A 20,770-nucleotide genomic window follows, 5' to 3' on the forward strand; every position below is an offset into this window, starting at 1 on the left:
CTGTAAACTGCAGAAGAGGGACAGTCTGTCTCATGTCACTGCATAATCAGGCAATGCAATATTCTTTGGAATGTAGCTCCCACAGAAGGAGGAGTGTCTTTACCATTTCATTTTGGCATTCATGCCAATAGTAAATTACATAGTATGTCATGTTTGATTACTTTGACCTGGACGATGAACCCTTTCTCTCTCCTTCCAGTCAGATTAAAAGTGTTGTTCTTCAGAATTCACTGCAAATGACTTCTGAAAAGGCTTCCAAACTTCCCCAAGTGCACCAGACTTCAAAAGGGCTTGATTGTCATCATGTTGTGATGTTACAGGATGAGTCAAATCAGCGGCGTACGGTAAATGTTAGTAGTTTAGCTTCAGTTTATAAGATGTTTTACAAGTCTAAAGAGGATGAAGTACTGCAGCTGAACATTGCAGTGCAGAACTCTGAGATAGATGCAGATCTTTAGGGCAACATGTTTATGTGTCTATTTCATAAAAATCGTCCTGCACAGAAAAGGCCTCATTGTATAAGAAGTTTTGAGAAATCTTAAATACTTAATAATCTTAAATAATGAAATGCTTAAATTGCGAAAACAAACCTTCAAACAAAAAAGCCAGTTAACTGTAAAAATGTTTTGTCTTGATTCTTTTGCTCAAAATGAGCTGATGATTTGATTAATGATTTTATTTTATTGATGATTTTAGTCATTTAGTGTTATTACTTTTTTTCTGGATTTTTTTTTTTTTTTTTTGTGCTTACATCAATTTAGCACCATTATTACCATTTCTCAGTTCCTAAACCCCAGTTCATCGTGATCTATCAGCCACACGCATTTCAATTAATGACACAAATTATGGGATAAAACGGGAAAAGATAACGATTTGATCATGTTAGCATTTAAAGGTTTTCTTAAAAAAAAAAAAAAAAAATCTTGCATACTCGTTTTCTTCTATTCCTTCAGGTGTGTAATGAAGGTAACCTTTGAGAATACCTCTAAAGGACTGTTTACAAACTCTGTATAAGTCAAACAATCCACAGTTGATGTACAGTGTGAGTGGAGCCTGGCTGGCGCTGCGCACGCATGCGCACTGCCGGCCAGCCGTGACTAGACATTCGGTCATAGGAGCGGTGGAGGGGGCGCGCGAGCCACGTCGGTGAAACAAATCAACGCTTGAAGGCAGATTACAAAGAGGGTGAGTGGACTAATTGCGACAACTGCTGCGGTTGCTTTTATCTCCCACATATACAAACACGGGAGCGCAGAAATTGAGCCAGGACTGCCTGTCCTGTTGATGCGGGTAGGTCAGTCGCACAAGCAGTCCGCCATTCCCCTTTTTATATTTAACGAGACACCCTTTCATGGTCTGAGTGAGGAAATTCTCAGTAGCATGGGCTCATGTGCATAATTGACAGTGTTCGCCTGTGTCCAGTGCAATTGCATTGATAGACCCTGCAGCTGTGATTGCATATGCGTGCAACGGGTGATTTGGTGCAGCGCAGCAGGAGAATGTCTTCATCCGAAAGGCGTTTGACAAAATTCACTCATGTCCTGCAAAGATTGTGCACCCACTTTGCTTAGCAGAAATGCAGAGTTGAAGGAAGATGTGCACCTTCACTATCAAAACATTTTTATAAGCTTTGTGTACTGAAACCACTAAATTCATGCGTATTTACATCAGTAACCTTTGCATAGTGCATTGCCACACTTTTGCAAATTTCCTCCTGGCTGTCACTCCCTCCCACCTTCTCTCTGTCATGTCTCCGTTCTGTCAGGTCCCTGCTGCTCATTTGGGAGCAGGAGATCCAGGGCGATGTCAACACCTGATCCCCCAATGGGAGGCACCCCTCGCCCAGGTCCTTCCCCTGGCCCGGGTCCCTCCCCTGGGGCCATGCTGGGCCCCAGCCCGGGGCCCTCCCCTGGCTCCTCTCACAGTATGATGGGCCCCAGCCCTGGCCCTCCCTCCTCTGGGCACTCCCAGCCAGGGCCCTCTGGATACGGCCAGGACAGCATGCACCCTCTGCACAAAGTAAGGGCGTCCAAACACCCAGCTTCCCACTGAGACACACCACCACTCTTAATTCTACTCCTTTAGGAAACAGAGTTGCTGTTGCTTTTGAATCCATATCCCACAATTGGTGTGTTATTTATGCATATCAAGGAATTTAAACATCACATTCATACAGAAAGGGGGTGATCTGTAGACTGCACCATGCAGCTGGAGGGCATGGAGTAAAATATAAAACTTCATCAACTGTGGACTTTCAAGGCAGATTTGCATATTATATCTATATTTATGACTGCACATTCACTTTAATCTGTTTTCAATTCATTATTAGTTTATTCTGAGTACAGGAAAGTTAAGGACATTTTCTTTATGGCTTCACTTTTTCGTAATCAGGACATGCTTCCACTAGCATTGTAACATGTGCACATTTTAATAAATGCAGCTGCTTATTAATCCACACATGATGAGAAGTGTAACTGACATGTGCTTAAACTGTCACTGTCATCTCTATCAACTCCTGATGTTTTCTATGATATTATTAAGTTATGTATTTTCTCTTTTTTTTCCCTCGCTGCTTTACATTTGCCACACGGGGGTTGACAGTTTAATTTTAACACATGTGAATTCCTCCCGCAGCCCTTGGAGAGCATGCATGAGAAGGGCATGAGCGAGGAGAGCCGCTTCAGTCAGATGAAGGGACTGCCTATGAGACAGGGCGGGCACAGTGGAATGGGCCCCCCACCCAGTCCTCTAGACCAGCACTCGCAAGGTAGGCATCCTACATAGAGGTCTCTTACACAATTTCATCCTTTCTAGCATTGTGCAACATAAGTTGTGTTCTTATTAGTGTGACACGCCTGCAGTGGTGTAGTCATGTGGTGTAGTCATGCGATGGAATGAGCTGGAATGAAACTCTTTCTTTTAAATCCGAAAATCCTGAAAATCATACGGCACAGCAGCTCAGTCACAAAGGCAGTGTTAACAGTCAGGTACCAACTTTGTAGCGTGGCCTCTGCATGCAGCCAGTTGTAAGGAGGGGACAGAGGGAATAACACGAGACAGTCAGACAGGCTTAGTATTGTGAATCAGAGATAAAAACAAATGATGCAATAACGGTCTGGTGGGATTTGAATAGTGTAAGAGAATAACTCATTGTTTATCTGGCTATGCTGTAGGCTTTTGTTAAAGGAACAGTTTTGAAGGAAGTCAGCTTATTTGTGTTCTTGCTATGAGTAAGATGAGAAGATCCAAACTACTTTCATGCCTGTATGGTAAATACGAAGCTACAGCCAGTTAGTTTAGCTTAGCATAAAGACTGGAAACGGGGGGAACAGCTAGTGAGGGTCTGTCCAAAGGGAGCAAAATCCACCTGCTAGCATCTGCAAAGCTCACGTATTTTGTTTGCTTAAATGAATTGACTTGAAGCGTAATAAGTGTTTTTACGGGAGTTAGTGTGTTGGAATATTTCTTGGTCACGTGCAGTATAACCTTCTGGAGTCTGGCCAGTTGTCTGGCAACTTCACAGTGACGACAGAACTCCTGGAAGACAACTGTGCCAGCCATGAAAGCAAACGCATATTTCGCAAAATGTCAAATTACTCACCCAGGTGAGTAAGCGTCTGCTGTATCCACCCAGTGCCCTGTCATCGACCTGTCTGTCTTTCTCTCTGTGTCCTCCAGGTTACCATTCTCCCTTAGGGGGCTCTGACCACTCCAGCCCTGTCCCTTCAAATGGTCCTCCGTCTGGGCCTCTCATGCCATCATCCTCTTCTTCCTCCTCCTCTGGTGGTCCCGGTTCTGCCTCTGCATCTTTAGATGGCCCCAGTGGAGATCAACACACTCTAGGTTCCAATAACCGGTCTGGCCCTCCAGTTAGCTCCGGCCCAGGCCCCAGCCCTGGACCCAGTCTTGGCTCCAGTGTCCCCACCCTCGCATCTGGTCTTGAATCTGGAGGTCCGACAGGCCCTACTCCCTTCAATCAGAACCAGCTACATCAACTCAGAGCCCAGATCATGGCTTATAAGATGCTGGCCCGGGGGCAACCCCTGCCGGACCACCTACAGATGGCTGTCCAGGGGAAGAGGCCAATGCCTGGGATGCAGCAGCAGCAGCCCATGCCCAGCCTGGCTCCTGTAGCTGGAGGTGGACCAGGGGGTGGACCAGTAGGACCAGGGCCTGGACCACTGGGCTCAGGCTACAGTCGAGCTCATGGTGAGCATGCATGGGGAATGTCTGGAATTCCAATCTATATCCTACGCTCTGATGGGGAATTGATAGGAGACTCATTTATACCTGTATGTTACATTGAACCTTCATAGTGTAGTTAACTGCAGATTTTAGACATAAGAGAACTTGTACCTATTGTTTCAGTAGGAATGATGGGTCCCAACATGCCTCCTCCAGGGCCATCTGGTACTCCAGCTGGGATGCAGGGACAAAACCCAAATGGACCTCCCAAGTCCTGGCCTGAAGGTATGTGGTGCTGCTGAAGGCCTTGTGAACCTGTCAGCCTCTTTTGCTGTTGAACTATTCCTTGGTTCCTTGGTGGAGACCCAGCATTGTTATTAGAAAATTCCAGTTATTGTCCCTCGTTCAGGAAAGAAAAGTAATAGTTTGAGAGGATTAGAACAGCATATGCTGATATATGAAGCTGATTCTGACCTTTTATTACATCTTTAATTTAAGAATTTAAGAGTTAACAGCTTTCATATGATGTTCACACCGTAGGCCCTGGCCCAATACACTGTAATAACAAAGACACTCATTGCCAACTGATTCTTACATTCATCCTGTGGTCCATTACTTATCCTGTAATTAATTCCAAGCAAACTATTAAAGGTGCCCTGTGGAGTTTTCTTGGAAACAAGTTGTTTCATACACAATGCGTTCATTTCTCACCAAAATGTGTTGGGTTTCTCCTTGACGACTAACAAACTTGCAGACTACATTTCCTTTCTTATAAAACTTTCGAAAGATTTTTCATATTTTTAAAATACATTGTTTACATCCGTGTTTATTTGCTAGCAGTCTTCTTCTTCTTCCCTCCCTCTCTCCCTTGCCGGTGCTTGGCGTCTTTCTACCATCGATTGTTGATAAACAGAAAAGCACGAAACCAACATCATGTGTATCTCAGTGCCTGCGTGTGCGTCCACACAGGTGTGCACCATACAAACAATTTGAGGATCCACTTTTAATAGCATCGCTCCATAGCGCTGTTAGCGGTCATAAACTCCACAGGTTACCTTCAAACATAAAATGTCTAACTTCCTGCACAACAGAAGATTTTAAGTTTTAGTGTCCCGTGGTTTCAAAGTAGCTTGAGAAGCCTTGAGAGGAGAAACATTTACATATAAACATTTACAGATTTTTGATGACATTCAACATATTCTGCCACTTCACTTCCCTCCAGGCCCCATGGTGAATGCAGCAGCCCCCTCCAATGCACCCCAAAAGCTCATTCCCCCTCAGCCCACCGGCAGGCCCTCTCCTGCCCCCCCTTCAGTGCCCCCCGCTGCCTCCCCAGTAATGCCTCCACAGACCCAGTCCCCCGGACAGCCGGCACAGCCTACTCCCATGATGCCTTACCACGCCAAGCAGAACCGCATTACCCCCATCCAGAAACCCTGCGGCCTCGATCCTGTGGAGATACTGCAGGAGAGGGAGTACAGGTGTGCCTGGGATGCACGCTTTCCACCATCTCATGTACTTTTTTTGAATTTAACTTAAGCTATGAATCTGCAGGATTAAGGTTACCATACATTGTGCTGGAGACTGTTCATTGTGTTCAAAAAGTAGATAATTACCACAAACCTTTCCTTGTATACATAGAAAGAATAATACATAAAGAAATGACTGCAGCTCAGTACTGTTCGCTCCCTCAGGTTACAGGCTCGTATCACTCATCGTATCGCTGAACTGGAGAACCTGCCGGGCTCTCTGGCCGGTGATCTTCGTACCAAAGCTACAATAGAGCTCAAAGCCCTCCGCCTGCTTAACTTCCAGAGACAGGTATGTAATTCACATTTTCACCTTCATGTGTAAGCCTCACAACTTTGATGGTGTTAATGATGAGTCCATGTTTCCATATTTGTCTCTTCTCTCCGCTGTCCACAGCTGCGTCAGGAGGTGGTGGTGTGTATGCGCCGTGACACAGCTCTAGAGACGGCCCTTGATGCCAAGGCCTACAAGCGAAGCAAGCGTCAGTCTCTGCGAGAGGCCCGCATCACAGAGAAACTGGAGAAACAGCAGAAGATTGAGCAAGAGCGCAAACGCAGGCAGAAACATCAGGTAGAGGACAGTTGTTACCTGCCATAACATTAAAAGTTGTGTTTTCTGCTCTGTTTTGTCTTATCTGTCCTTCACCTGCACTGCACTCTAATCTTAGGAGTACCTCAACAGCATCCTGCAGCACGCCAAAGACTTCAAAGAGTACCACCGCTCCATCACAGGCAAAATGCAGAAACTGACCAAAGCCGTGGCGACTTACCACGCTAACACTGAACGGGAGCAGAAGAAAGAGAATGAGCGTATCGAGAAAGAGAGGATGAGGAGGCTTATGGTATGAAGACACAGTTACACCAACATACACAAGCACACTTACCAGTATACCCACTCCTCTACACACTGTGTATGTGTCCGTCCTCCCAGGCTGAGGATGAGGAGGGCTATCGTAAACTGATTGACCAGAAGAAGGATAAGCGTCTGGCTTACCTGCTGCAGCAAACTGACGAGTATGTCGCCAACCTCACTGAGCTGGTCAGAGCTCACAAAGCGGCACAGGCTCTCAAGGAGAAGAAGAAGAAGAAGAAGAAAAAGAAGAAGGTATGGAAAACAGCCGGAGAGGGATACGCACGCACAGTCTGCACCGCCGATATTAGGAAGTGTAATCATTGTCACTCGTATGCGATCTGCGTTTGCATTAGTCAACATCTTCTTGTCTTGCAGTTGGAGATTGCTGAGGGTCAGACTCCGTCCATGGGCCCTGATGGAGAGGTGAGCAGATGTAGCAGCTGCAGCGATGGCAGAACTTTAAAGACATTAAAAAGTGTTGTTTACATTGCTGTATATTTTCCAGTAAGGAGGAAGTAGTTAAAACAGATATTGAAGGTCACTGATTCTGCTTATTAAAATACACACGCGTCTGTTGACAATGGAAACCTGATTCTTTGTTTTGCAGCTCTCTGTGGTCTCTATAGAGACCTTCTTTAAAACACAGCATAGATCAAATTTCACACAAAGCTTCAGGGGGTTATGTTTTGCTTTTTAGTGCAGTCATGGCAAAAAGCAAAATCTGCATCTGCTCTTTGTTTCCACGATGATTTTCTGTTCACAGTTACTGTACAACATTTTCATTAAACATCATATTATATACACACACGTTTCAAAGCCTATTGATGCAACAGGTGTGAATCTGTCACAGGTGACGACCTTTGGGATGACAAACTTAACAGTCAAACAAAACCCCTGAGAGAGAATTAAATGTGCGTAAAAGGTGTTGTAGAAGTAATATCCGTGCAGCATGCTCTGTGCTAAATCATAATTCAACATTTGCTTGATACTTATTGGTTGATAAATTGGCCAGAAGGCAGCAACATTATCATCACTGATGTGAATTGCACTTAAACACACGGCCTCACCATCTGATCCTTTGTCTCATTTAATTTAAACCCAGTCAAACAAAACCAGTCTCACTTACTAACTAACTAAGCAACCATCTGTCCTACCCTGCAGCCTCTGGATGAGACGAGTCAGATGAGTGACCTGCCTGTGAAGGTCATCCATGTAGACAGTGGGAACATCCTGACAGGAGTGGATGCTCCTAAAGCTGGACAGCTGGAGACCTGGCTGGAGATGAACCCTGGGTGAGACTGACTGGAGAGAGGAGGAGTGAATTGTGTCTATGAACATGTGTGGAAAAGAGGTGTATCTTTAGCCATGGAAGATCTTTTATTGAAGTAAAAGCAACAGTACAGCAAAGTAGAAACACTCTCTTAAAAGTCCTGCATTCAAAATCCTGCTCGAATAAAGGTAGAGAAGTATTAGCTATCAAATACAGATACGGGGGCTGTTCATTTAATTTCAGCATGTATTTTGTGCAGTTATGAGGTGGCTCCCCGCTCAGACAGTGAAGACAGCGAGGAGGAGGAAGAGGAGGAGGTGGGTTGTTTTAAAAGACATGTTTGAAGCCAGTTTCACATTCACTGCTCTGATCACTGACCAGTCTGTTTGGCAGGAGGAAGAAGACGAGCCTCAACCATCTTCTACTCCGGTGGAAGAAAAGAAGAAGATTACAGACCCTGACAGCGAAGACGTGTCAGAGGTGGACGTCCGACACATCATCGAGTGAGTACATATATCGAATACTCTGCTTGAATATAGTTCTAGTATCATTTATGTTCACAGGACCACCCAAACAAAAATGCATGTGCTCATAAGGTATTAAAAAAGGTGCCCAACAAATTATTTCACACCATTTTTAAGATAACACTTTTAGCATCATGCTCTAACCAGCTGAGCTAACCGGCCATTTTGAATGATTCTCTTGTGTCTTTGCTCTGCAGAAATGCTAAACAGGATGTGGATGATGAATATAGTGGTGCAGCATTCGCCCGAGGGCTGCAGTCTTATTATTCTGTGGCTCACGCTGTCACAGAGAAGGTGGAGAAACAGTCCAGTTTGTTAATAAATGGACAACTCAAACAGTATCAGGTGAACAAGCACAATCAGATCAATCACATGATACTGTCTTGCCATGCACGAAGACACGTTTGACATGGGATGTAAATACTTTGTCATGTTCGACAGACTTGCTTGCTTCTCCTGTCTTCATCTGTCAGATTAAAGGTCTGGAGTGGCTGGTTTCCCTCTACAACAATAACCTGAATGGGATCCTGGCGGACGAGATGGGTCTGGGAAAAACCATCCAGACTATCGCCCTCATCACGTACCTCATGGAGCACAAACGGCTCAATGGACCCTACCTCATTATTGTACCCCTCTCGTGAGTTAATGCTCATTGTTTGTTTATGTTTGAATCCTCGTTCAACAGTGAAGCCGTTTACACAAACATGACTAAATTGTTCAAAGCCAACTGAGCTGTCTGTCATTGACAGAACTCTCTCTAACTGGGTGTATGAGTTTGACAAGTGGGCACCGACAGTCGTCAAAGTGTCCTACAAGGTGAGTTTTTTGCAGCTGCACGACCCAAATCCACTTGTTAATTGTCTTGTTTTCTCGCTTGTATCATATAATGTTGTGTTAAGGAAGATGATTTTTATGTTTAAGATGTTCACGTTGCTTTACCTTTATGTTTTCGTTTTGTCTTATATTCATAACTTCATTTTTTTTTTGTCTGTCAGGGGTCTCCTGCTGCCAGAAGAGCCTTCGTCCCTCAGCTGCGCAGTGGAAAGTTTAACGTTTTACTCACCACTTACGAGTACATCATCAAGGATAAACAAGTGCTGGCCAAGGTGAGACGGGATGGACAAGTAAACACAAGCAGAAGGACACACAGCAGCACACCCAGGCAGCCACAGTGTAATGCTTCCCCTCTGAACATGCACACAACAACATTCTGTTTCTTTTTATGTGTTGTTTGTTAATCATTTGATTTTGCTTGCGGTTTCAGTGTGTTTTTGTGTGTCGGCTTCCACTTCCCGAATCCCCAAAGTCCTTTAAAAGTATCTGATCCTAGCCAATCTGACCTCCCCCTGTGCTGCGTCTCAGTGCTTTCTCCTAGGTGCTGCTGCACACTGACACTGCCTGTATACCGAGTCTCCCACTGTCCTCTGTGGCCGTCATGCTGCTATGCACTCATGTAGTCATGTAGGCTTCCTGACTGTGCTGACAGGTGGGTGTTGTAGTTCAAGTTCTTTCTCCATGTGGAGGCTCAAGGCTTCGGCTTGGGACTGAGCCAGCGTGAGTCGTGAGGACAAATTGGACAAGAGATCCTCCTTATGACCACTTCCTGTCTTTCGTTGGGTTGGATGCAGTGAGACAGCATAGCGGTAGCCTTGTCCAAAAGTACTCCCCTCCTCTCTTCTCTCCAGATTCGTTGGAAGTACATGATTGTGGACGAAGGCCACCGTATGAAGAATCATCACTGTAAGCTGACCCAGGTCCTGAACACCCACTACCTGGCCCCACGGCGAGTCCTGCTGACAGGAACGCCGCTGCAGAACAAACTACCTGAGCTCTGGGCGCTCCTAAACTTCCTCCTGCCCACCATCTTCAAGAGCTGCAGCACCTTCGAGCAGTGGTTCAACGCTCCTTTTGCCATGACTGGAGAGAAGGTGGAGAGAAGGCTCGGGTTGTAGCCACATCACAAAGAAGTGCTGGCATCAATCAGGACGTCCACTGCCTTTTTTGAAGTTTCTCTTTCTTTTACACGGCAGGTGGACCTTAACGAAGAGGAGACCATCCTCATCATCCGTCGTCTCCACAAAGTGCTTCGCCCCTTCCTGTTACGCAGATTAAAGAAGGAAGTGGAGGCACAGCTTCCAGAGAAGGTACGTTTCACTGCTTTCAGCACACACAGCAGATGAACTGACACACACACACACAAACACACTCACACACACACACACACAGCACAGAACAATCCAGACGAACTGACGCGTTGCATCTGTTTCCAGCCTTGAATCAGCTGATGTCTTTGAACCTTTGTTCGTCTCCGTCTGTCCACTTCTTTCATTCCTTCAGGTGGAATACGTGATCAAGTGTGACATGTCGTCTCTTCAGAGGGTGCTGTACAGGCACATGCAGGCCAAGGGGGTCCTGCTCACTGATGGATCAGAGAAAGACAAGAAGGTGGGAGGATGAACACTGGAACGCTGGGGGGTTTTAGGTTTCAGTGTCATTTTAGGTCGACAACACCGAAATACAATAATCCGTCTGTCTGGTTTATGTTTTAGGAAATGCATGTGCTCCCCTTCTGTCTCTTTTCTTTCCAACGCTCTCAAAGAAGTCACAGTTATCTGAAAAGAAGTGTGATCAGACTACACTAGTGCACGTGTCTGCATACAAAAAAACTATGACAAAACAGTTTTATACTTCGATCAAACAGATTTACAGTTCTGGAAGCTCCAGTTTCAAGCATTACGTTACTCAGACTCAGTAAAAAATGCTTGAAACAAGTGAAATGCTCCATAAAAACTCCCTGGTGAGAAGATATAATTTGGCAGACAAAAGAGCATATATCAAGCATATATTGGTTTGATGTAAGATGTTTCATCGTTTGCACTGTAGATGTTTTAGAACAGATGGCAGGTCTAGAATATAAACTGTGATCTGTGCCAGAAGTTTTGCTTTCAGTGTCAGAAGAGATTTGAACTGCTAATTTGACGTTCATGAGGCACTTTTGGGGAAATGTTGTGTATACTGTAATTAACACAGTTTCACAGAACAGGAAAACAAGCTGCCTCACAAGATGACAGGCATGAAATACGAGCATGAAATTGGATCTTGTGAGGTCCTCGGCTCTCATTAAATCCTTATTGCTTTAATTGATGTCGAGTCTAGAGAGTGACTGTCCTTGAATGGCGCTTTATGAATAAATGTTGACTGAAAGAATAAAACTGTGCTAATTGTGTTTATCAGGGTAAAGGAGGCACAAAGACGTTGATGAACACCATCATGCAGCTGAGGAAGATCTGCAACCACCCTTATATGTTCCAGCAAATAGAGGTACTCAATGTGAGGTTCTGTGTTTCACTGTGTGGCAGATAGCATTGTGTTGTTAGCATTATTCATTCATTCATTCATCTTCTTTACCCGCGCATCCCATTTCGGGGCTGGAGCCTATCCCAGCTAGCAATGGGCGAGAGGCAGGGTACACCCTGAACCGGTCGCCAGCCGATCGCAGGGCAACATACACAGACACACAGACAGACAACTCACACACTCACACTCACACCTACGGACAATTTAGAGACCAATTAACCTAACGAGCATGTTTTTGGTCTGTGGGAGGAAGCCGGAGTGCCCGGAGAGAACCCACGCATGCACGGGAAGAACATGCAAACTTCACAGAAAGGCCCTGCCCGACCCAGGGTTCGAACCAGCAACCTTCTTGCTGTGAGGCACGCGCACTACCTGCTGCGCCACCGTGCCGCCCTTGTTAGCATTACAGACAAGTTAAAATCTTAAAAGCAAATAGACTTTGAAGCAGAAAATCTCTCCTTTTTTTCTCTTTTCAGATGAGGTTGACTTAGACTTAATGCCACAGATGTGTTTGACTGTATGTGACTAAATTACAGAAGAGATTTTTGATCATTTTCACAGGAATCATTCTCTGAACATTTAGGATTCTCTGGTGGGATAGTCCAGGGGTAAGTGCTAATTCTACGTTAGGTCAAGATGATGACACGCACACATTCACACAAACTTGTACCCTTTGTCACCCGATCCATCTTTCTTGCTGTTAGCCCTGACCTGTATCGGGCATCAGGAAAGTTTGAGGTGTTGGATCGAATCCTTCCAAAGCTCAGAGCCACAAACCACAAAGTGCTGCTCTTCTGTCAGATGACTTCACTCATGACAATCATGGAGGACTACTTTGCCTATCGCAGCTTCAAGTATCTGCGTCTGGATGGTGAGACCGTTTACTTCTGCAAGTGTCTGTGAATTTGTCCTTTATTCTTGTATTTCATTCATTCTTTTGTCTCTTTAACAACACTTCTGTTGCTTACCTTCTGTCTGTCTTGCTTTGTTTTTTTCCTTTATTTCCATCCTCTTCTTCTTTTTTCCCACCTGTCTTACATCTCAGGCACTACGAAGGCTGAGGATAGAGGGATGTTACTGAAGACATTCAATGACCCAGAGTCGGAGTACTTTATCTTCCTCCTGAGCACAAGAGCCGGAGGCCTCGGTCTCAACTTGCAGTCTGCTGACACTGTGGTTATTTTTGACTCTGACTGGAACCCACATCAGGTGTGATTTGTTTTAATTTACAATAGACACCACCAGTGTCTGCAGAACACTTAACCATACACATAACAATAGGCATAAACACAGTGTACACACCCAGCAGCCCAGCCATCAGAATGAAATGACCTGAGAATGCAAAGTTTAGGCCAAGACAGTAATTCACTATTAGTAGTCGTTTTGTTGAGTTCAGCCAGAGACTGTTTGAGAATGATGTTTGGATGAAAATGAATGTCTCACAGAATTATACAACGCATAAACAAATGCAGCGGTCAGTGTGTCATTCTCATTAGCTGGACCCGTTCACACTATCAGTGAAAGCAGAAAACAAATGAATGTGGCCTGTGTGAACGTGGAAATGAGTTATTCTCAATGACGTGTCTGAAATTAATAATGACGCATTAATCTGCCGCTCCTGTCCGACATCCACAGTGTGGATGTGAAGGTGCTGTAGCTAATTAAACCTTTGTTAGCTTGTGATTTCAATCGCAAAACTCCATTATTTTTTGCATTGTACTTAAAAGAAATGCATGATTTCATAAAAAGTTCAAGCAGACGATACTGAATGCCATACATGCACATTTGCATCTTTTTGACTTCTGCCTCCTTGTGTGAAAGCAACAGGAAACTCACTCTACTAACATTTGAACCTGATGCTAATTCTCCTCCCCTTCCCGACCTTACAGGACCTGCAGGCTCAGGACCGAGCCCACCGTATCGGTCAGCAGAATGAGGTGCGTGTATTGCGTCTCTGTACTGTCAACAGTGTGGAAGAGAAAATCTTGGCCGCTGCCAAGTACAAACTAAACGTGGACCAGAAGGTCATCCAGGCCGGCATGTTTGACCAGAAGTCTTCCAGCCACGAGCGCCGAGCCTTCCTGCAGGCCATCCTGGAACACGAGGAGCAAGACGAGGTCTGGGGTCAGGAAGTGTGTCTACGCATGAATGTGTGTGCGAGCACCAGCAACACACAGTTTTAAAGAGTGAACTGTCTTATGCGCTGCTTGCCAATGTATGTTTGCTGTATTCAGGAGGAGGACGAGGTGCCAGATGATGAGACGGTCAACCAGATGATTGCCAGGAGTGAGGAGGAGTTCGACCAGTTCATGGTCAGTGTTTCGAAGATCATTTATAGCTTATACAAGTCCTCCCCGACAGCCTAACTCAGCCAAAATCCTCTCCGGACATGCTTGTCTCTTCGCCCTTTGTTCTTCCTCTCCCTCCCTCAGCGAATGGATCTAGACCGGCGTCGTGAGGAGGCCCGCAACCCGCGGCGAAAACCTCGTCTGATGGAGGAGGATGAGCTGCCCACCTGGATCATGAAGGACGACGCTGAGGTTGAACGTCTGACCTGCGAGGAAGAGGAGGAGAAAATGTTTGGACGAGGCTCTCGGCAGCGAAAGGAGGTGGACTACAGCGATTCACTGACAGAGAAGCAGTGGCTCAAGGTCGTTCACCTCATGGGGAAAGGGCAGGGCTGAGACGCAGATGTCAAATTGAAATACAAAATAAGACTTCTTTGCTTTCTGGAAAGAAGTGTTGATTCTTGTTTTGTGATTTAAATACCTTCATTTAATGTCACAGTCTGTCTTTCCCGCGCAGGCGATAGAGGAGGGCACACTGGAGGAGGTGGAGGAAGAGGTAAGGCACAAAAAAACAACCCGCAAGAGGAAGCGGGACCGCGACCTGGATCTCCCCGGTCCCTCCTCTTCCTCGGGGGGACGAGGGCGGGGGGACAAAGATGAAGATGGGAAGCGGCAGAGGAAGAGGGGACGACCGCCCGCTGAGAAACTCTCCCCCAACCCCCCGGCCCTCACGAAGAAGATGAAGAAGATTGTAGACGCTGTCATCAAGTATAAAGACAGGTAGCAGAAACGAGCTTTGGCTGTGACTCGTACCGTCCTTACCAGATTTCTCTGTGGGGTCTCTGCACTAACCCTGTATCATCCAGCCAACAACAAACAGGAGACACGCCACCACTGACAGGACTGTAATGCTGTTTGAGAGCTTTAACTCCTACGAAATTTTAATTGTAGTATGAATATGAGATATTGGCTGACAGTTTTATATCTGAAAGCATGAGCCTGTGATTAGAGGGTAGAGGGTCTGAACTCCGAGGCTGATTATTCATAGGTAAGAGTGATTAGCTTTCAGCTATAGTGTTTAAATACAATCAAATAACACAGAATTTTCAAACGATGAAGTCGGTCACTAATGGGGAGCTTTCAGATGTTTTTCTCTCCTGATGATGTCACTTCCTGCAGCACCAGCGGGCGTCAGCTGAGCGAGGTGTTCATCCAGCTGCCATCTCGGAAAGAGCTGCCAGAGTACTACGAACTGATCCGCAAGCCTGTGGACTTCAGGAAGATCAAGGCGAGATCAGAGAGATGGTCACTTCAACGATTATTGACAGATTTAAAGGTTAACAGGCGCATAACTTGTTACTGTGTCTTCACTGTAGGAGAGGATTCGAGGCCATCGTTACCGCAGTCTGGGTGACCTGGAGAGAGACGTCATGCTGCTCTTCCAGAACGCTCAGACCTTCAACCTGGAGGGGTCACTGGTGAGACTCACTGTGTGCAGTATTCACTCATGAACACAGGAAACACCTGCTGTCCTCGTCTCTACCAGAGGCTGTTCAGTCAAAGTCGTGGACACGCCATTTCTGATTTTTAGAAATTAAAACTGGGTCTGTCTTTTTTCATTGCAAAAAATGATGAACACGGTTGGGACGTGCTAAGTACAACTTAGTTCATTTTCCAACACTTTGGGATAGCCGACCTCAGTAACTTTGAGTCAGAGACCATGGCAACAACTTTGAGTCACAAACCATGGCAACGACAAGCATGACCCAGCTGTGTGCACCACTTTTTAGTGTCCTCTGGAAACAGCCTCTGTTGATGTCTGTGCTGCTCGCAGCATTTCTCTGTTTGCTTGTATTTTCTCACGCTGCAGCATCTTTCTAAATGCTCTGCATGTTTGTCAAATTAGAAGACAAAGATGTTTCTCCGTGTTGAGCTCTCAGGGCCACCATACCTATATCATGCATGGCAGACGACTTTTCACTGAAACATCTCGAATCATGCATGAAGTGTGGAGCGTTACCTGCATGTACACAGTTTGATAATAATGGTTTGTTTTCTCCCGTGTTTCTCTCATGTGAGCAGATATATGAAGACTCCATCGTCCTCCAGTCAGTGTTTACCAGTTTGAGGCAAAAGATCGAGAAGGAGGAGGAAAGTGAAGGAGAGGAGAGTGAGGAAGAGGAGGAGGAGCTGGAGGAAGGATCAGAGTCTGAAAGTATGCATGTCTGCAGCAGAGGAGCAACTGTTTAGTCATTTTTTATTTCTGTGTTTGGTTTGAAATAGTTTTGAGTGTTAATTTGTTGTTTTTTGTTAAGTTACTTTTAGTTAATCGGTGTTTTACTGTGTTGGTGGTAAGAAAGCAGAGTGATGTCTTATTTCTCTCTGAGAAAAACACTTAAGTTACACTGTCTTAATAATACTAAAAGGTCTGTTCATGCTTTAGATTAATCTTAGGTTTTTTTAAAGCCATAAACGTGTGTGTGTGTGTGTGTGTGTGTGTGTGTGTGTGTGTGTGTGTGTGTGTGTGCGCGCGCTTGTCTCCAGCTCGCTCAGTGAAAGTGAAAATCCGACTTGGAAGGAAGGATAAAGGTGGAGATCGAGGGAAGGGACGCAGCAGACGAACAGGACGCACCAGAGCAAAGCCTGTGGTCAGTGATGATGACTCTGAGGACGAGCAGGAAGAGGTAACTACGCAAACACCCAGACAACATGCCCTCCATGTCCATGTACACGCTTTGTACTGACATGTGGGCTGTATTTTGTATTTTTGCTATTAAAAGAAGCGTTTTAAGGCTGTGATGCTTGGCTGAATTAAAAAATGTTCTGTTCTTTCAGAGACGGAGGATTTTTTTTTTTTACACCTTTTAAAAATGTGTTTTAGAGGAGGGAAGGGATGATGGATACAGACAGCTGAACTCACTTTGTTTCTACCTGCTTGATCTTAGCAGACAGCATGCCGAGATTCAGACGTGCAGAACGTTTTAAAATCACAGCCCGTTTTCTCTTCATTATATTCGCCGAGGAGGTTTTGGTTTGCTTGTTTCTTTGATTGTTTGTTGGTTTGCAGGATTGCTTAAAAACCTTTTGACAGCTGGTGGAAAGTAACTAAGTACATTTACGCAAGTACTTAAGTATAATGTTGAGGTATTTCACTTCATTATTTCAATTTTATGTTATTTTGTTCTTCTACTACACATTTCAGAGAGAATTCTGATTATGATTTCAGTTAAACGTTGTGGAAAGTGAGAACAAATGACTAGTTTTTGTTGTCTATCAGGAATTTTAAAGCGGCTTCTTCACATTTTGAGATTTTTAAATGTTTTCATAATTTTCTCATTCTCCAGCACTTGCTTGAATAAGAATGAGACACGCCGACGCTAAAAATATTGCAGACATGTTCTACTTTTCTCTTTGATCTCTTTTCCAGGAGCGCTCCCCCAGTGCCACTGATGAGGAGTCCTGAGCTGTGCTGTAACGTTGGAGAGAAGAGGGCAAAGAGCACTGAAACATGCCACCTGTCAACTCCATCCACCCTCAGTCAGATGTCAGAGGACTGAAATAGAAGGGAGGTTTGCAATACTGTAAATACAGGAACAGATACATAATATTATTTGACACATGCAATATAAAATACACACATTAATTGGATCGTGCACATTGACGCTTTAAACCTTTTCTGTTTGTCTGCTGAGGCTCAGTTTGGAAAAGTCTCGACACATCAGGATCAGATGAGCTTTTTCTCTTTGTTTGCAGCTTTAGGAGAGTTTTTGAAAAGTGTTCCCGAGAGTGTCGTCTGACTTCAGTTAACCTCAGTTAACCACACTGCAGTTAAGTTTCATTTTGGTACTTTTCAGTGCTGTTTGAAGAGATTTCTAATCCCATTTCAGTAATTAGCTAAATATATTAAGATAATTTCAACCAAGAGATTAAATCTGAATTAAAGCCTTTAGTTTTTCAGTCTTCTTCAGTTCAACTTGCAAACAACACTGCAAACACGTCTAAAGTAACTGCAACACCTGCAACAATAATGCTTTACTTCAAGTCCCAATATTTAGCATTTATAATCTATATGTAGTAATACACAGCTGTAAGGACTTTTTTCTTATTTATTAATGTAAATTAATAATGTTCTCCTGTGAGGACGTGTTTTATATTATTAGGCCTTTAGCACATTGTCACTTGTTATCTGTTTATGGACCAGCCAACAGGAGGACAAACACACTAATACATGCTCATATTTGCTTACAACTACATTGTAGTGTGTGATAAGTAATTTATTAAATGCTTATATACTGCTAATAAATGCTAAATAGTTGGACTAAAAGTGAAGTTTTGCCATTACAACTAACGTAGTCTTTAAGAAGTGCTGTTGAAACAAGTCACAAGATTTCCTGTGAAGCCTGTTTTTATCCAGATTTTCTGTTTTTGTTTTTTTTTGATCAGTCATAATCAAAAATGAGCCCTGAGCTAGCCTGAGGAGGCAGAACTGGCTGTGAATCGAAGTAAACATTGAATGTAAACAGAAAATGTTTTCGGACAGAGCTGTGCTTTCACCCAGCGTGAAGCTTCTGCCGTACCTTCGCCTGCCTTCCCTCTGGACATACATGTAAACAAACCTGATGTTTCACCTCTGCTTCACCGTGGCGACGTGTTGCAACAGCAGTCAGCCACTTTGGAGCCTCTGTGATTACCGAGGTGTGTGTACATCACATATTTGTGAGCGGGGCTTGCTGTTTGAGTTGGAAACCCCGGCTGCTGTGGCTGCTGGGTGTTTCCAGACTTCTCAGAAGCTCTTTAGCCTCTCACCGCGGGTATTTGACTGAGGTTTAATGGAGTTGAGTCCGGGTCACTCTCCAAATATTGTATATATGGTACGGCATACAAACAACCTGCTCCACCTTGCTGCTGCTTTCCCATCACACTTCTAATATAAGCACTTCTAACTGTTGATTGTAGACTTAAAGAATTATGAGCTGGTAATTCATCGACAAGTACTGTAACTTTAATTGCTTCTCCTTCAGTTGTTGTGTAGTGATTTTAGGATTTCAGAACATGTTCAATGTACTTTGCACTTTTTATGTTTTTGATTTCAAGACAAAGGACCAGAGGGACAGTGGCTCCTCTCTGCTTGTGAATGCCTCATGGCTGTATGGTGTTGGATATACTGTATAGGGTATTTTTTAGAGTATAATGTCAGTGCACGTGTGTACAGCTCGCAAAGTTCAGTGCTGTGGTGGGTAACTAGAGTGAAGAACATACAACCAAAGCATCGACGTTTTCTCCACTAAATTATTGGGATCTGTCTGTGTTGTTGCTGTTGTGTCATTGTTGCTGGAACTCAAAACGTAAAAATAAATCACAGCGAAAGTGGATGTTGTCATTTGTGTGATGGAATGCTGAAACGAGATTGATCGCTCAGTCGACAGGTAATTAAGTGGCAGCGATTTTGATAAATGATTTGAGTCACTTTTTCCATAAAAACGCCATAAATGTTGGAGTTTGCCGCTTTTCTTTGTCTTATATGATAGTAAACTGAATATATTTGAGTTTTAGACACTTAAACTAAAAGCTCTTTTCTGACAATCATAAGCCAGTTAATCAATAATGAAAATAACTGTCAGTTACAGCCCTCATGTGACGTATTTTATTAGTACAGATGAATTTACATGCATTTGTTATAATCCTAGTTGCTGGAGGTGACTGAGGAAGAATCCAAACCTGGTAGTTCAGGTCAAAGGTCATATAAAGTTCTACTGCAGTGACTTTCACTTTACTCTCATCAGATTTGATCTGAATTTTTTACGGACAATAAAAGCCTTTAAGCTTTGTTTTAAAATTTCTTCTATCATTAAATCTGTGAGATGTAATGCCTCTGTTTGACCAATAGGAGGAGGTCTCATACAAACAGGTCAGTCAGTCTTGACACTGCTGCCCATGCAGCAGGACAACCTTTAAACATCTCATAATTATAAACAGTATTCCTCAAAAGTGAATTAAAAACTCAATTTGACCTAATTCCCACCTTCCCAATGCCTCCAACATAACACGAAATATAAAATCAACATCTCCTTCGACTCGCGTCTCAGTTAGTTCATATGAATAAACAAATACAGAAACTCTTCATCCAGATGATATGAACAACCTCACTGTACTATTTGTGTTTATTTTGTAAGGAGGTTGGCTGGCACAGAGAGAGATACGTTGAATGGACAGTGTTTTGGAGGAGCGAACGTGTTTGGATATGTGACTGTGTGTGGTTTTCAACAGAACCTCGACAGAGAGGTCTGTGTTGAGGGTAGAAGTGTTTGCTCCTTACAGGGAAGTCGGGAAAGAAGGGAAGCGGACTCGACTTCTAGGAACTCCTGCATCTTTTCAGTAACTGAAAACCAGATGTTAACATGTGTCGGGTGGGCAATGCAGCTGCTCCCGACGTCCCTAAAACTGCACACACTGAGGTAGCAGCACCAGCAGAAGACTCAGGCTTTGTGGAAGAAGGTCCGGCTGTAGTTTTTCATTCACAGCTACTACAAATAAAAAGAGAAAATACAGCAAGCACATGTCCCGTTCACATGATGGATCACTGTTCACTGAAGTGCATCTGAAGTCAGTGTGGTTATTTTCAGGCTTTGTTCGGACAACCGATTTTTTCTTAACCGAAACTGAATGTAAAGGAGTAACAACGACCTTGACCTGTGAAAGTAACAGACAACATACGCCATTAAAAAGTGCATTTTTTTTTGGTGTGTGTGTCAATACACAATACA

The 20,770-nt window shown here is 44.2% G+C and overlaps 1 protein-coding gene across 12 annotated transcripts; it reads left to right on the forward strand.

Annotated features, from left to right (window-relative positions):
- Window positions 1–1,037: 1,037 nt before the first annotated feature.
- smarca4b (SWI/SNF related BAF chromatin remodeling complex subunit ATPase 4b) lies at window positions 1,038–19,376 on the forward strand. 12 transcript variants are annotated; one of them, XM_076727923.1, is made up of 34 exons: window positions 1,038–1,185; window positions 1,766–2,019; window positions 2,635–2,767; window positions 3,679–4,209; window positions 4,369–4,470; window positions 5,408–5,666; window positions 5,880–6,006; window positions 6,112–6,285; window positions 6,383–6,556; window positions 6,646–6,819; window positions 6,943–6,990; window positions 7,729–7,859; window positions 8,097–8,154; window positions 8,231–8,340; window positions 8,559–8,706; window positions 8,835–8,998; window positions 9,111–9,177; window positions 9,357–9,467; window positions 10,047–10,289; window positions 10,392–10,505; window positions 10,699–10,806; window positions 11,596–11,682; window positions 12,280–12,326; window positions 12,423–12,589; window positions 12,764–12,927; window positions 13,608–13,868; window positions 13,953–14,030; window positions 14,151–14,369; window positions 14,506–14,786; window positions 15,186–15,294; window positions 15,383–15,484; window positions 16,089–16,221; window positions 16,551–16,690; window positions 17,434–19,376. In XM_076727923.1, exons 2-34 carry the CDS (start codon window positions 1,804–1,806, stop codon window positions 17,467–17,469), a joined length of 5,016 nt encoding a protein of 1,671 aa, XP_076584038.1. In that variant the 5' UTR covers window positions 1,038–1,185; window positions 1,766–1,803; the 3' UTR covers window positions 17,470–19,376. The 12 variants fall into 12 exon arrangements, with proteins under 12 accessions (XP_076584038.1, XP_076584037.1, XP_076584041.1 ...); XM_076727922.1 differs by having other exon boundaries at window positions 1,080–1,185; window positions 14,524–14,786; XM_076727926.1 differs by having other exon boundaries at window positions 1,080–1,185; window positions 13,608–13,835; window positions 14,524–14,786.
- Window positions 19,377–20,770: the final 1,394 nt, after the last annotated feature.

This window comes from Chaetodon auriga, chromosome 4, assembly GCF_051107435.1.
Source record: "Chaetodon auriga isolate fChaAug3 chromosome 4, fChaAug3.hap1, whole genome shotgun sequence".
In the NCBI taxonomy this organism is placed as follows: Eukaryota; Metazoa; Chordata; class Actinopteri; order Chaetodontiformes; family Chaetodontidae; genus Chaetodon; species Chaetodon auriga.